Source organism: Pseudorasbora parva, chromosome 4, assembly GCF_024679245.1.
Source record: "Pseudorasbora parva isolate DD20220531a chromosome 4, ASM2467924v1, whole genome shotgun sequence".
Classification (NCBI taxonomy): domain Eukaryota; kingdom Metazoa; phylum Chordata; class Actinopteri; order Cypriniformes; family Gobionidae; genus Pseudorasbora; species Pseudorasbora parva.
In genome coordinates, this window is record NC_090175.1 from 10,675,914 (window position 1) to 10,690,028 (window position 14,115).

The 14,115-nt window shown below is 38.3% G+C and overlaps 1 protein-coding gene across 2 annotated transcripts in view; it reads right to left on the reverse strand.

The window, feature by feature from the left end:
• Positions 1-250: 250 nt before the first annotated feature.
• The window catches only part of abca1a (ATP-binding cassette, sub-family A (ABC1), member 1A), a 49,670-nt gene continuing 35,805 nt past the window's right edge, over positions 251-14,115 (reverse strand). For both annotated transcript variants that reach the window (XM_067440852.1, XM_067440851.1), the window contains exons 29-50: positions 13,955-14,079; positions 13,772-13,870; positions 12,675-12,864; positions 12,459-12,553; positions 12,336-12,368; positions 12,136-12,241; positions 11,924-11,998; positions 10,951-11,120; positions 10,684-10,861; positions 10,482-10,597; positions 10,011-10,155; positions 9,776-9,899; positions 8,407-8,536; positions 8,186-8,306; positions 8,006-8,068; positions 7,087-7,193; positions 6,740-6,881; positions 6,520-6,654; positions 5,304-5,407; positions 4,241-4,333; positions 3,907-4,150; positions 251-1,901 (exon numbers count right to left, since the gene is read on the reverse strand). In XM_067440852.1, the coding sequence (XP_067296953.1) occupies positions 1,761-1,901; positions 3,907-4,150; positions 4,241-4,333; positions 5,304-5,407; positions 6,520-6,654; positions 6,740-6,881; positions 7,087-7,193; positions 8,006-8,068; positions 8,186-8,306; positions 8,407-8,536; positions 9,776-9,899; positions 10,011-10,155; positions 10,482-10,597; positions 10,684-10,861; positions 10,951-11,120; positions 11,924-11,998; positions 12,136-12,241; positions 12,336-12,368; positions 12,459-12,553; positions 12,675-12,864; positions 13,772-13,870; positions 13,955-14,079 (2,736 nt within the window). In that variant the 3' untranslated portion in view covers positions 251-1,760. The remainder of the gene's footprint in view (positions 1,902-3,906; positions 4,151-4,240; positions 4,334-5,303; positions 5,408-6,519; positions 6,655-6,739; positions 6,882-7,086; positions 7,194-8,005; positions 8,069-8,185; positions 8,307-8,406; positions 8,537-9,775; positions 9,900-10,010; positions 10,156-10,481; positions 10,598-10,683; positions 10,862-10,950; positions 11,121-11,923; positions 11,999-12,135; positions 12,242-12,335; positions 12,369-12,458; positions 12,554-12,674; positions 12,865-13,771; positions 13,871-13,954; positions 14,080-14,115) is intronic.

Here is a 14,115-nt window from a genome sequence, read left to right on the forward strand (position 1 = left end):
CATTTGCCTTTAAGAAAATGTAGCAATTTAACAAGTGGTTTTATTTTATTTTGTATGTTTCTCAACCCTGCTACTATGTTTATCAGTTGTTTAAATACTATTCATGTATATGAAATCAGGTACATGTATAAACTAGCAAACAAACTTTATTCTGACTTGCTTTACGTCACTTTTATTTTACTTCTCTTTTTGCTGACACTCACATTTTAGAAGTTACACACCTAAGCAGAATAGAAATAGGACAAAGGGGTGACTGAAATAGCTTTTTAATATTTAAAATGTAAACACATACATTGTAACACAAAATAATGGCCATGGTGGGACATCTGAAATCGTCTTAATCTTTTGTTAAACACAAAACATCCTGTTTGTGAACTATGAATATCAAGACCAGTTTAACATTGACTGTAATAAAGTGCTTCAGTTTTGGACCAAAGACGATACTTGTTTCCTTCTTCTTCTTCCACGTCATCTAATGTGCAGCAGGGATTGTTGCTTAATTTCTGAGGGTGTTTGTCTAAAGAGCACCTCATGGATTTTGGAAAATTAGACTCAACCGGTAGCACCTCATTGCATTTGGTCACTTGTCGCTGTAGGGCGCACAACAACGGTGCCGTGGAGAGCGTTGGTCGAGATGAAAACGAAAGTTAAACTAAGAGTTTGCACAGAATAAAGAGGCACATCCTGAGTTATTAACTCCTGTACCAGAGGCCCATGAATGTCATTTCTAGAAAAAAGATGTAGCTCTTGTTTTTTTAAGGCCCTACATTGTACAATGAAACTCTTGTTTCAAATCACACGGTGTAGACAACAACAACTGTAACATTTAGTAGCCTGTTGAGGGCCACTAGCATAATATCCAACACCGACAACTTGGATGCGTATAATACGTTCATTTGGAAAAGATTTTAAACCACTTGACCTGTTTTGGCACGGACATGATTTGACTCTGTAGTTTCCTCAAAACAACGGTGAATCTCAGCGACCATCCGTTCCGACACCCACACAGAAATACTTCAGGATAACGAAGCTAGAACATGCTTGAGCTTACAATGGCGTCCTGAACACGGCATCCATGTAAAGCATGCAAGAAACTTCCAAAGTCATCCGCCCCGTCTTAACAATAGACGCAAAATCCACCGTAGCTAAGATGACAGTGTGGCCCGACGCTTCTGGAGTTGTTTCTGGTCCATTAGCGGGGTGTTGTGTCAAGGCCCCACACTTTCAAATACTCGACAACAATAGTGAAACATTGCACATCATTGCATCAAAATATCATTTGAGTATAACTTTAAAATGCATATCTAAAAAATAAAGTACAAAGACCAAGACTAAGAGAGTTGCAGAAATGCAAAGTTTTGAAGCCTTTACTAAATGTGGAGATGAAGTCGGCCCTGAATTAGATCTCATCTCGTTGGCAGTGTCCGATTGATATTTTCGATAGAAACTCCGCAGACGTCTTGTCGATCAAACATTCACCGCTAGTGGAGGAACAGCTTCAAGTTTCCCCATGTTCACCGTGACGGAGCAACGAGCACCAGGCTCAGCCTTGCTGTCTTCGGCGTTTTACTCCAATTTCTTTCTCTCTTTTTTTTTTGCATTGATTTGCATTGGTTTGTTTCAGTAGTGTGTTTCAGGTCCAGTGCTCGCTTGTGAGCATAACACACAGCTGAAATAGAACAAAAAACTAAAAAGTAGTACAAAAACAAATGACACAATAGTCCCGCAAATGTGGATTTTTGTCTCTGTGTAACGACGGATCACACCGCTGACTCTTTGGCCTTCTGGTCTATGAGGAAGGCGTTCAGTTGAGAAATGTCCACAACGGCGTCGGTTTTGTTCATGGAAATGTCTTTTAAGTGGTCCTCGTCAGTTTGGTCCTTGGCAAAATTGACGAACACCTGAAATGAGCACACAAAAAGATACAATAAGTTACAGTTACAGGAATTTGTTTTCGTTCTTTTGCGAACTTCTGTTTTTGTTGTCTGATCGTTAGATTTTGAAAAAAAAATGTTTTCAACACATCAAAAGAAATCTCTTATGTGTCAAGGCTGTTTATTTGATATAAAAAAAAGAGTAAATACGGTAATATTACGAAGTATTATAATTTGAAATGCCCGTTTTATATTCAAATATACTATATTTTAAAATGTAATTAATTCCTGTGATCAAAGCTGAGTGTCACATGATCCTTCAGAAATAATATGTTGATAATATAATATGATGATTTGCTGCTCAATAAACATTGCTGATTATTATAATTATTATCAATGTTGAAACGGTTCATATTTTTGGGAAACCGTGATACATTTTTTCAGGATTCTTTAATGAACAAAGCATTCTTCTGAACTTTGTAACATTATGAATGTCTTTACTGTCACTTCTGATAGATTTCATCGCTTCAACATCCTCCTTACTGAATAAAAGTATCAATTTCTTTTAAAGGCACAGTATGTAAGTTTCAGTCGCTTATTCAAAACAAAGGCATAGCTTGATGACTGTGAATGAGCGTGGAATCATGGGAGTTGTAGTCTTGAGTCTTCACCTCCACAGCCGATGGAAAGGGAATCCGACAGACTCGGCAGAAATCATGTTCATGAATGAGCAAATGTTTTATTAAAGTTACGTGGTATGAAGCAGGACGTGCCAAAAGCCCTTGGGAGCGAATGCTAATGAGAGAGACTTGCACGAAACACCGGCCTCTGAGCTTTTATAATGCTTATGCTGCAGTCTTTTCATTGCGTGAGAGAATAGTGTTGTCTCTGAGGCGTGGTAAAAACGTTACTCGTGGTGAAAAAACAAGCGATTCAAAAAATAAGACAGTGTTGCGCTGTATAAAGGGGGTCGCACACCGGACGCGGAGCTCGGCGGCGCGCCACGTCTTTAAAATTCGAACACATTGTTTTCAATGAGTGTACGCACACCAGTGGCGGCATTCGGCGCCTGTCCGCGGCGACTCAGGAAGTTGTTCTAAATCCTGCCGCGCCACAGAGTGCCATTTCAAGGCTTTATATTAAAAGTATATTATCGTTAAGGTATACTGATTTCACCCTTTGCTACAAGACAGTTGAATAAAGTCTAAACATACTTTGGGGAAATGTATAATAAACGTAGCCTTTTAAAATCCTTTTAGAATGTGTGTGTCCGGTGTGCGATACCTGAGACGCTGCGCGGCACGCCGCCGAGCTCCGCGTCCGGTGTGCAACCCCCTTAACAATGATTCGTTTTGTGTTGATAAATGTGTATCCAGTCAGCTGTCTAATAACATACATACTATTTTAAATGGTCTTTGGCGTTTCCACGGTTTTTACAGGAAATAAAGGGTAGCGCGGATATGACATAATTTACACGGTCCGTAACACTGGTTAAAACTGATATCTCTGGATTTAAACATTATTGGAAACATTTGGGATAATGTACGAATATTTTAATAAAAAAATCGTACATACTGTGCCTTTAAATAACAGTGAAGTCAATAACAAGTAATTTTGCGATGGAAACGTTTGGGATAATGTACGTAAGTCATTAAATTATATAACATTGCTCTAGTGGTTTTGGAATATTTTAAAGGGATACTCCACCGCTTTCTCATATTAAACTATGTTATTCCCTTAACTAAGATGAGTTAATACATACCTCTCTCGTCTCGTCTTAATCGCTCTGACGCGCGGTGACATTCTGATAGCATTTAGCTTAGCCCACTAAGCCCAGTTCACTCATTAGGTACCAAACAGGTATCCAAAATTGTTTTAATATTTTAAAAAATGTTGGAGTATCCCTTTAATAAAAAACTTACATACTGTGCCCTTTAAATAACAGTGAAGTCAATAACAAGTAATTTTATGATATTTCTGTGAATTTCTACAATTCATACTATCCCATAAAACAATCTTGAAGCGCTCTTACTTGGTCTAAAGTGGTCTGCGTGACAGAGTAGTCCTCGATGTGGAGCTGCTCTTTGTTCTTGGAGAGGATGCTGAAGATGCGGGCGAGGGATGTCAGCGAGGAGGGCAGCTGGTACTGCAGCATGTTCCTGTGCTTCTCCTTCAGCGTGCTGCCCGGCAGCTCCCGCTCGATGAACTCCATCACCGGCTCCAGCTGCGGATGGGCTCCAGCCACCCGCAGGATGATGGTGTACCCGTCACCAAACCTAGAGCAGGAGCAAAAGGATCAGTAAACCCATTCAAAAGAATCGATTCTCTGGGATGAATCAAAATTCAGTTGTCGGGTAACTTCTAACCTGTTCTTCAAGTGCTGCACGCTGCCCAGGCAGCGGAACCTGCCGTTCACCATGATGGCCATACGAGTGCAGAGAGCTTCACACTCCTCCATACTGCAGAACAAACAGCAAAGTCATGCTTCAGTCTACACTGTAAAAAATCCAACTTATGTTTTGTATGACAAATTCAGCTTAAAGTTAAAGTTTATTCAACTATTTAACATGAAAAAAACATCTCAACTTTTTAACATGAAAAGTTGAGAAAACTCAAAAATGTTTTGCAGCTGGTTGCCTTTTTTTTCTTTACATCTTTTCATCTACTGGCCTGGCATGAATAATACAGTGTTTTCCTTTCACGGACCGTTTTGATAACGTCACCCGTATGCAAAAAATGCGTCGGAAAAATGTCTCCATGTTTATAAGATGGTTGTTGCGTGAACGACCTAAGACAGCATGCGATCTAAATTCAGCTCTTTTTCACGGCTTATTGCATTTATTCAGATCGAATACACACAATTACGTCATCATGTGGAGCATTCACAATTTCACGTCGGTACGTATGTAAGTGAACATAAACAGCTGGGTGAAAACCCTAACCGTGTGTCAGTATATTAGATCGGTGCGTTTGTTCTTAAAGTGACAGTAGCCTAATAAACCTGCTGCTATCTGTGTCATTTAATGTTAATCAAACAACAAAAGGCAAAGAGAAAATCACTCGCTGCTTTTGACTGAATGACTTTTGTAGCTTTAATAAGAATCAATATTAAGACTTAAAAAATGTAATAAGACAGTATAGATGCAGTATATACCTAGCCAGAAAATGACTGAAGGAAAATTTAAATTGAGCGAAGTACGTAGGAGGGCGGAGTCAGGCTAGTATATACGTTTGATTAGTATTAGTATATTTCTTCCTACATGAAAGTACTGTACTTTTACATTATAATTTACATTAAACTTTACATCATTTGTATCTGTGTTCTATTAACAAAAAACTCAAAAAAATATATTGTGATAAATATCGGTATTGGGAAATAACATTTCTCAAATCTCTCGCCCACCCCTAACGCTTCTCTTCCTTTCTCACCTGTGTGAGGTCAGGACGACCGAGCGTCCCTCTTTAATGATGCTGAGGATGCAGTTCCACAGGGCCCGTCGGGCTTTGGGGTCCATCCCAGTGGTGGGTTCGTCCTGTAACAACAGCGACAGCCAGGTTAACCATCGCCCACAGATTCAGCAGAAAACACAAGCAGAACACCATAAAGAGAGGGAAGAGCGTGAGCATGTTTCCTGATTCTGACTGACGGGCACCAGAAAAGTGGAGCACTCCGCTGCCGTGCTAGAACTGCTAAGTGTAACCCAATTCCAGGGGAATTAAACTTCATGTCGAATTAAAAATGTGGCAAGAGCTAAAGGCAGTGTGGGTATCGCTTTTGTTCTGGGAAAAAGAGATCTGCCAAGTGGCCAATCTGAAGACTGTTACACAACAGCACTGATCTAAACTGGAAAGAATGTCACAAGATCGTTTCTTGACAAAGCGATGACCTATATACACCGTTATTTTGGGGGGTTTGTAGAAAAAAAATGCTTTTTGATGGTAAAGTTGTGTATTATAACTGTTCTGAATTCAGTATATTACCCTTGTGAACAGTTTACTCAGGTTTTGCTCCAGTTTGATGGTTTCAGCCAAAAATTCACCTCAGAAAACACACCGTGTTTGGCATAAAACATATGAATTATCCTTGTTTTATGTTGTCTTTTTGTTGATCATATCTAGATTTTATTTTTGTTTTCTTTTGCTGAACTTCACATTTTGTCCTTCCTTTTACATGCTGTTAATATTATTTTTCATTTTATTTAAGTTTTTTATATATATATATATATATCACCAACTTTAATAACTATGTGCAATTGCACATTAAATATCAATATTATTTAACTTTTTATTTATTTTTCTATACTATGAAAACTTTGCACAATTGTAATTTTTTTTCTTATTTTCAAATATTAATATTTAGATTTTATTTTTGCTATACCTTGCTATCTATGCACAATTAAAAAAAAACGTATCATTTTAATGCAGCTAATATAATTTACATTTTATTTCGCTTTTATTTATTTTGCTATACATTCTATGAAACAAAGTTGCATTTGCATTTTATTATAAATTTAGATTTTTTTTGCATGTAGCATTGTTTTCCCTGTTCTCCATAATCAATGCAGACTTATGTCACATTTTTGATGTATGATACATTAGTCAAGAATAAACACAAAGCTGGGTAGTTTATTATCTGCCCACTCACCAAGAACACCACTGGCGGTCCCCCAATGAGCGCCATAGCGGTGGAGAGCTTCCTCATGTTTCCTCCGCTGTAGCTTCCTGCCGCTTTATCTACATACTTCATCAGGCCCAGTTTACGAATGCCCCAGTCCGCCACCTGCGACAAACAAACAACCAATCAGATCTCTCGATGTTCAGCTGCAACACAAGACTTTCCCTCTCAAGGACAGCTAAAGACTGACCTCGCACACTTCTTTTTCGGGGACGCCTCGCAGGATGGCGTAAAACTCCAGATGTTCTCGGCCAGTCAGCAGGTCATTGATAGCATCAAACTGCGGGCAGTAGCCCATATTCTGATGCACTTCATCAATCTCCGTCAGCACGCTGCAGAAAACAAGCCAAGAGATTAGTATTATAATAAAAAGGGTCCCTTAAACACATGGAAAACAACGTTCGCATTATGTTTTACTTGTTACAAGAATACTAGCTAATCGACAACCTCAAAGTCACAAAAAATGGGGTCTTATTTAAAGTATTAGTTATTATGCAATAGCAATAAATCAGTAGCATGATGTTTTAATTTATTCACCTTTTTCCAGCCAAATAGGCCTCTCCACTAGTGACGACTGAGTCTCCTGTGAGCATCTTGAAGGTGCTCGTCTTTCCAGCTCCATTTACACCGAGCAGCCCGAAACACTGAAGGAAGAACACATTATCATGTAAACCCTAACTGCAAGCACTTTACTCAAATCATACAAGACCAGCCTAACTAAACTGAAAACAGTCCTTTATTAAAGGGTTAGTTCACCCAAAAATGAAATTGATGTCATTACTGACTCGCCCTAATGTTGTTCCACACCCGTAAGACCTCCGTTCATCTTCACACACAGTTTAAGATATTTTATATTTAGTTCGAGAGCGTATCTAAGTGTATGCACACTATACTGTCCATGTCCAGAAAGGAATAAAAACATCATCAGAGTAGTCCATATGAGGCATCAGTGGGTTAATCGGAGTCTCTTGAAGCATCAAAAATACATTTTGGTCCAAAAATAACAAAAACTACGACTTTATTCAGCATTGTCGCCTCTTCCTGGTTTGTTTTCAATCCTTAAATAAAGATTCAAACGGTTATGAATCAGCGTATTGATTCACAATTCGGATCGCCAATGTAACATGATTTCAGCAGTTTGACACCCGATCCGAATCATGAATCATATTTTTGGACCAAAATGTATTTTTGATGCTTCAAGAGACTCTAATTAACCCACTGATGCCTCATATGGACTACTCTGATGATGTTTTTATTCCCTTTCTGGACATGGACAGTATAGTGTGCATACACTTAGATACACGCTCAGACTAAATATAAAATATCTTAAACTGTGTGTGAAGATGAACGGAGGTCTTACGGGTGTGGAACAACATTAGGGCGAGTCAGTAATGAAATTAATTGCATTTTTGGGTGAACTAACCCTTTAACTAAGAAGACAGATTGATGATCTCACCTCTCCTGGTGGGATTCCCACACACAGTCGGTCCACAGCTGGCTTCTGCTTCCTCTTATACACCTGCAGAATGAGCAATGCTATTATTAATTAACTGAACAACAATACTGATGCAATAATTATTATGTGACAGAAGCTATATATATGAATGACTGTGTTATCGTGTGAGATGTTGCACACCTTGGTGAGCTGTTTGAGCTCCAGAATATCAGTCTGTCCTCCTCCACCCAGAATCCTCTGTCTTTCTCTGGCCACATCTTCATCCTCCTCTCCAATAGGCTTCAGCTTAGTGTTAAACGGCCTATTAATACCAAAACAGAACATTTATTACATACGTGTAAAACAGATTTAGCATATATTTAAAATGACTTGGCACAGTGAGGGTATGAAAGTATCATCACCTAGCCTTGATGCAGAAACGGTACTGGATGAGGACGGTGATGCAGAAGAAAATCACGCCCTCAATGGCCATGGCAAAGAGATTCTTGCCCACCATGTCCCACGCCAGAGGAGAGCGGAATCGGTTCTCACCTGAAAACATTCAGAAATATCATGGTGTCAGAAGAAGCAGACCCAGAATCGATGCACACATTATTTAACATGTTGCATGCACGATAACCACAAAATACACAAGTACACACAAATATTGGGTTAAACATTTTCAATGGACAATTTCAATGTTTTATCAATACAAAGTTCTCCATGACAGATACATTGGATCCTGCCTTAAAAAACTCTGCTATAGGCAGCTTACTAGGTTTTGGAAATAAGCCATAACTACATTTTGTTTAATTCGACCCTGATGTCTTTCCTAGAATGAGATTTTTGTTAGAGTAAACATATTTGAGCAGCTGCGATCCTAATGGTTTTCCATGGAAATGATTCAGGTCATGTTATGTCCACAACAGGATGTTACTTTGACCTGGGCCCCAAACCAAACCAACATCAGCAATTTTTTAAACAAAACCCTTTCACCTCCACTAAACTCCAGGTTAACAAAAACATGTTCGAAGAATGTTTTTCTAACGTTCCTATTAAGATTATTCTATTAACATTCAAAACGTAAAGTAAAAAAAAAAAGTTTACTAAGTGAATGTTATGGAAAAATTACATTTTTATATTTGAATATATTTTAAAATGTAATTTATCCCTGTGATCTGTATTTTCAGCATCATTCCTCCAGTCTTCAGGGTCACATGATCCTTCAGAAATCATGATATGAGGATTTGATGCATTTGTAAACAGTTGTGCTGCTTCATATTTTTGTGGAAACGCAATTTTTTTTAAGGATTCTTTCATGAATAGAAAGTTCATAAGAACCGCATGTATTTAAAATAGATAGATTTTTGATCAACCGAATGCGTTGTTGCTGAATAAAAGTATTCATATCTTTAAAAAAAATTGTATAACAAATGCTAGTTAGTATAAAAAACGTTCCAAATAAAATGTTTTAAAAAAACACTTTTAAAATAATGTTTGTGATAACATTTTGAGATGAGACAACTTTGAACAAACATTCCATTAGTGTTACTGGAAGAACGTTGGTTCAGAACTTTGAGAGAACATTGCCAGAACGTTACCCAAAGTTCTGAGAATGTTCCCTGTTCGCTGTTCAGTTAGTGGAAGAACGTTGGTTCAGAACTTTGAGAGAAGCTAGTGCAGGAATTCTAAACGGACATTCTAAAAAGAACATTTCACTATATGATTAAAAAAAATAGCTAGGATTTGATTGGTTGAACTGTATAATGTATTTGTGGGAATGGCACACACCAAATCTCTCCAGAGCGTCAGCCATCGCTTGGTTCTTCACCATGTCAATGAGACCTCTGCCCAGACAGAAGTGAGGGAAGATCAGGAACACGTTCTTCAAAATGTCGTTGATGCCTCCAATCTCCTGAAATAAAAAATGAGACATCCACAGTTAGTTTAGGGCTTCTATTGAAGAGAGCTGAACTATTGTCATCACAAATTAGACCACATTAGTTATAAGATATGATGAACTTACATTGCTGCCGAAAAGCTCCAGGACGAATGTGGATACGCTGCCATTTATCCCAATGAGGATGTTAACGCTGGTCAAAACCACATATGCTGTACTGGGAATCTTAAAGAAGAATGACGCTGGGTACATCAGAGGTGTTATGGACCACCTGGGTGGACACAAAGAAATGCACAAAGCCATGATTTCATGTTAGTGACATTTTTGAAGGTAACACATAAAATCTGACACACTAAGACTCAAATGTTTTTATTTATTTGATGAAAAAATACAGTAATATTATGAAATATTATCATTTAAAAGAACTATTTTCAATTTAAATGCATTTTAAAATGTTATTTATTCTTGTGATGTCAAATTTAATGCATCCTTGCTGAACGAGAGTATACATATCTTTCAAAGATAAAACCTTACTAACACCACACGTTTCAACGGTAGTGTATATTAGACAGCAAGGCAGTTTGTGGCCCATCTTACCCATAGAGCAACAGCAGGAGGGCAAGAACAGGAAGATTGGTGGAGGACACATAGGCGTCTTGTTGGAAACAGACGAAGATTATGATGACCAGGGTCGCCGGGACGATGTAGTTGCACTAAAGAACAAAGACGCAATCAGTCAAAAGACATTTGAACAGATATCAAAACATTTAGAGTAAGTTTGAACCATTTTACAGCATACCATGTCCCAAACAAAGTTGGCTAGCCAGTAGAGGAAGGGCTGAACTCCGCTGATGAACTGCATGTGTTTGGCTTTGTTCACTCTCTCCTGGATGAGGAACACCACAAAGCTGGCCGGGACGAAAGACATGGCGAATATGACGCAGATGGACACCAGCACGTCGACTGAGGTTGTCATTCTGGGAATTTTATGGGATCAAAAGTCAGAGATCAAGACTGTGTCGGTTTCATAGATGTGAGTGTGTGAACTGCAGTCATGGCTACTTACAGCGCCACCTGTGAGAGCTGCTCTTTGGTGAGGTTGAGCGGATGGTTGAAAACGTTGATGCCGAATTTGGACCGCTCCGGGCCGGGGGGCAGATTAGAACGCAGGACGGCATTGTTCATGACATTGAGGAACGCTCCGATGCTGTGCCAGCCCTTATTATTGAACCAGATCTGGAAGAGCACACAATCATGTCACTCGTCTCGCTCTTATAGAGCAACAGAAGCCCTTAAAGCTCATGGACATTGAGCAATCATCAGAGTTTAATGAGCTCTGGCATAATAACTGTTACTTCTACAAAAAATTGAACATTTTCAGCCTCAATATTAACAAAGCCTACAATGTGACCAACATCCTTTGTTTTGTTGCTATAAAACACATTCATCCCTGTGAATAAATTAATAATAATAAATAAAACAATTACACTGATAATTCGTTAAAATCCTTATATATGCCATTATATATATATATATATATATATATATATATATATATATATATATATATATATATATATATATATATATATGTATATATATATAGTTTTATATATGTAATTAAGACCTACAAGTACATAAATAATTTACAATAAAAACAATTTAGATATGCAACATTATACATAAACTATATTAGCAGTATTTATTTATAAAAAATATTAGTCATTTAAAAACTTGAAATAAAGACATAAATACCTTACAATAACAATTTATATAATGGCACCTTAAGTTTAGCCGATTTTCTATTGGACCATAGCTAAAGCTGTGCATGAACACTGTTAATACTGTTGCGTTAACACTCTGCCAGTAATTCTATTGATGGATTAATCGTGCTAAGATATGTTTACACAATCAAGCACTTGTACATATATATATATATATATACACACACACACACATATATCCAAGCTTTCATCATGACTGTCATCTATGTCTGTATGGTCAGAGAAATACATGCAGCCTGAATGCAGTGTACACACCTTTACATTGTTCTTGGTATCAAGACCTTTGATAAAAATGGACAGGCTTCCCAGAAAGCGGTCAGATGCGGTACCCTATGGGTTAAAAAACAAAGACAGGGTTAAGGCCAGTAAATCCCAAACATTAGGCAACACCTGCCTCCAAGTTTATGGGCCCTAGCTGACGTTCAAACGTTGTAAACTTGAGCGTGGGACAGCAAAGTTAGACATACCGCTTGAAGACTGAAGCGGTTACGAATGTTAGAGATGGCGTCGGTGATGTCATCGCCAGGGGGGAGGGCCTGTGAGCTTCTGGCACCCAATGAGAATCCACCATACCTGTTGAACAGCCAATGAGAAAGAGATTTAAAGTTCAAATCTTCCCTCGCATTATTATTATTTTCCTCGTCAATAACAAATCGGATAAGCATACCTGAATTCATTGACCCAGAGCTTGTTCTTCAAGCTGAATGGACAAAACAAGACAGAGTTAAAGCGCTGCCATGAGAATAAAAAAATTCAAGCAAGTCTTAATCGTCAGATTTGCTTAACCCACCTTTTCCCAATAATCTGTGCGTATGTTTTCACCAAGTAGTCTGACATATTTCTGCCAGTCAGATTCTGCAAGGTTTCAGCATCGGTGACTTTAATCTAAGGAATATCACAAGACGAAGCCAATGAACACATTGTTGTGCTGTCATTGAAACATAATAATTAAATCAAAAATAAAAGTACTATTGAAGAAGTTTCAATATGTGGTAAATATGTGTACCTGAGGGGGCGGCAGACCTCCTGCTCCCGCTGGACACTCCGGAAGCATCTTTTTCCTTCCTTCGCAACTGCACTCGCACAGAGGCGATGGGTTTTCCATACTCCAGTTCCCATTTAGGAAAATGTCCTGAACGGTCTCGGGAATCTCTGGAACCACCCACTCGCCATCTTTAATCGGACATGATTTGCTACTGTATCCCACACACACACACACACACACACACACACAAATTATAATTAGTCAATTATTATTATTAAAACAAATACTTTAAAATTGTACTTGCATTAAATTATTCTTGAAAATTCTTTAAAAATCTTAAAAATTTGGAAAATCTAATGTATATATGATCTCAATATATAAACAATTTAAGTAAAGAACAAGGAATATTGTGTCGGTTGTCAGTAAAATTACAGACCCAATTAAACATAGCATCTTCTACACTATAAAAAAGTGGTAACCTACAATTGTTACCTTAAAGGTGCAGTGTGTAAAATGTTTGCGGATCTACTGACAGAAATGCAATATAATATGCATAACTATGTTTTCAGTGGAGTATAAAGACCTTGCATAATGTTTTTATCACCTTAGAATGAGCCATTTCTATCTCCACACAGTGCAGGTCTCCTTACAGTAAAGTGGCCATTTTGCACCGCCATGTTTCTACAGTGGCCCTAAATGGAAAAAAACTTCTCTAAAGAGCGCTAGCTACTCTCTGCTCTCTCAGACAACAACATCTTTGTTCTGTGTAAGCCACCATAGCTTTTCTATGTGCTTCGAAAGGGAGGGGTGAGCGGTGTGTGATTGCAATTCACAACCTCGCCACTAGATGCCGCTAAAATGTACACACTGCACCTTTAAAGAGCTGCTTTTGTACTTGATTTTAACCCATAACAATTAAATTTGTCGTTAGAAATGTATTTATTTAGGTTGATGCTATATTATATATTTTTGACTTGAATTAAACCAGTTCATTTAGATGTTATAATTTTTTGAGTTACCGTTTATTGTACATTGGGAATGTAATCATTGAGAATGCCAGCTGCTCTTTTAATTTGGACTAAAGCAAAGTAATATGAGGAAAATGTCTGAGCACTCACACGTCGTTCAGCTGATCTGGGCATTGCTGGTTGTAAGCCGGACTGTCCATCAGAGCTTCCAGTAACCTGTTTGTATGCCTGTCCTCTGGGGCATCGTTGCTGAAGTGAGAAAGCAATCATTAGACTCTCAAAGAATCATGGGAATTAAATCGCAGACTCAAGTGTGTGGATGGTAGTGTGTACCTGAAGAAGGTGAACTGCTCCTCATACATGCTGGGCTCCAGAGCGAGACTGGGGTACTTTCCAAAAGGAGGGACGATGAGACTGAAGACCAGGGCGATGCACACGAACACAGCAGGAAGCACGATCTGGAAAGATGTGTTTTTTTTTAAGGACATAATTAG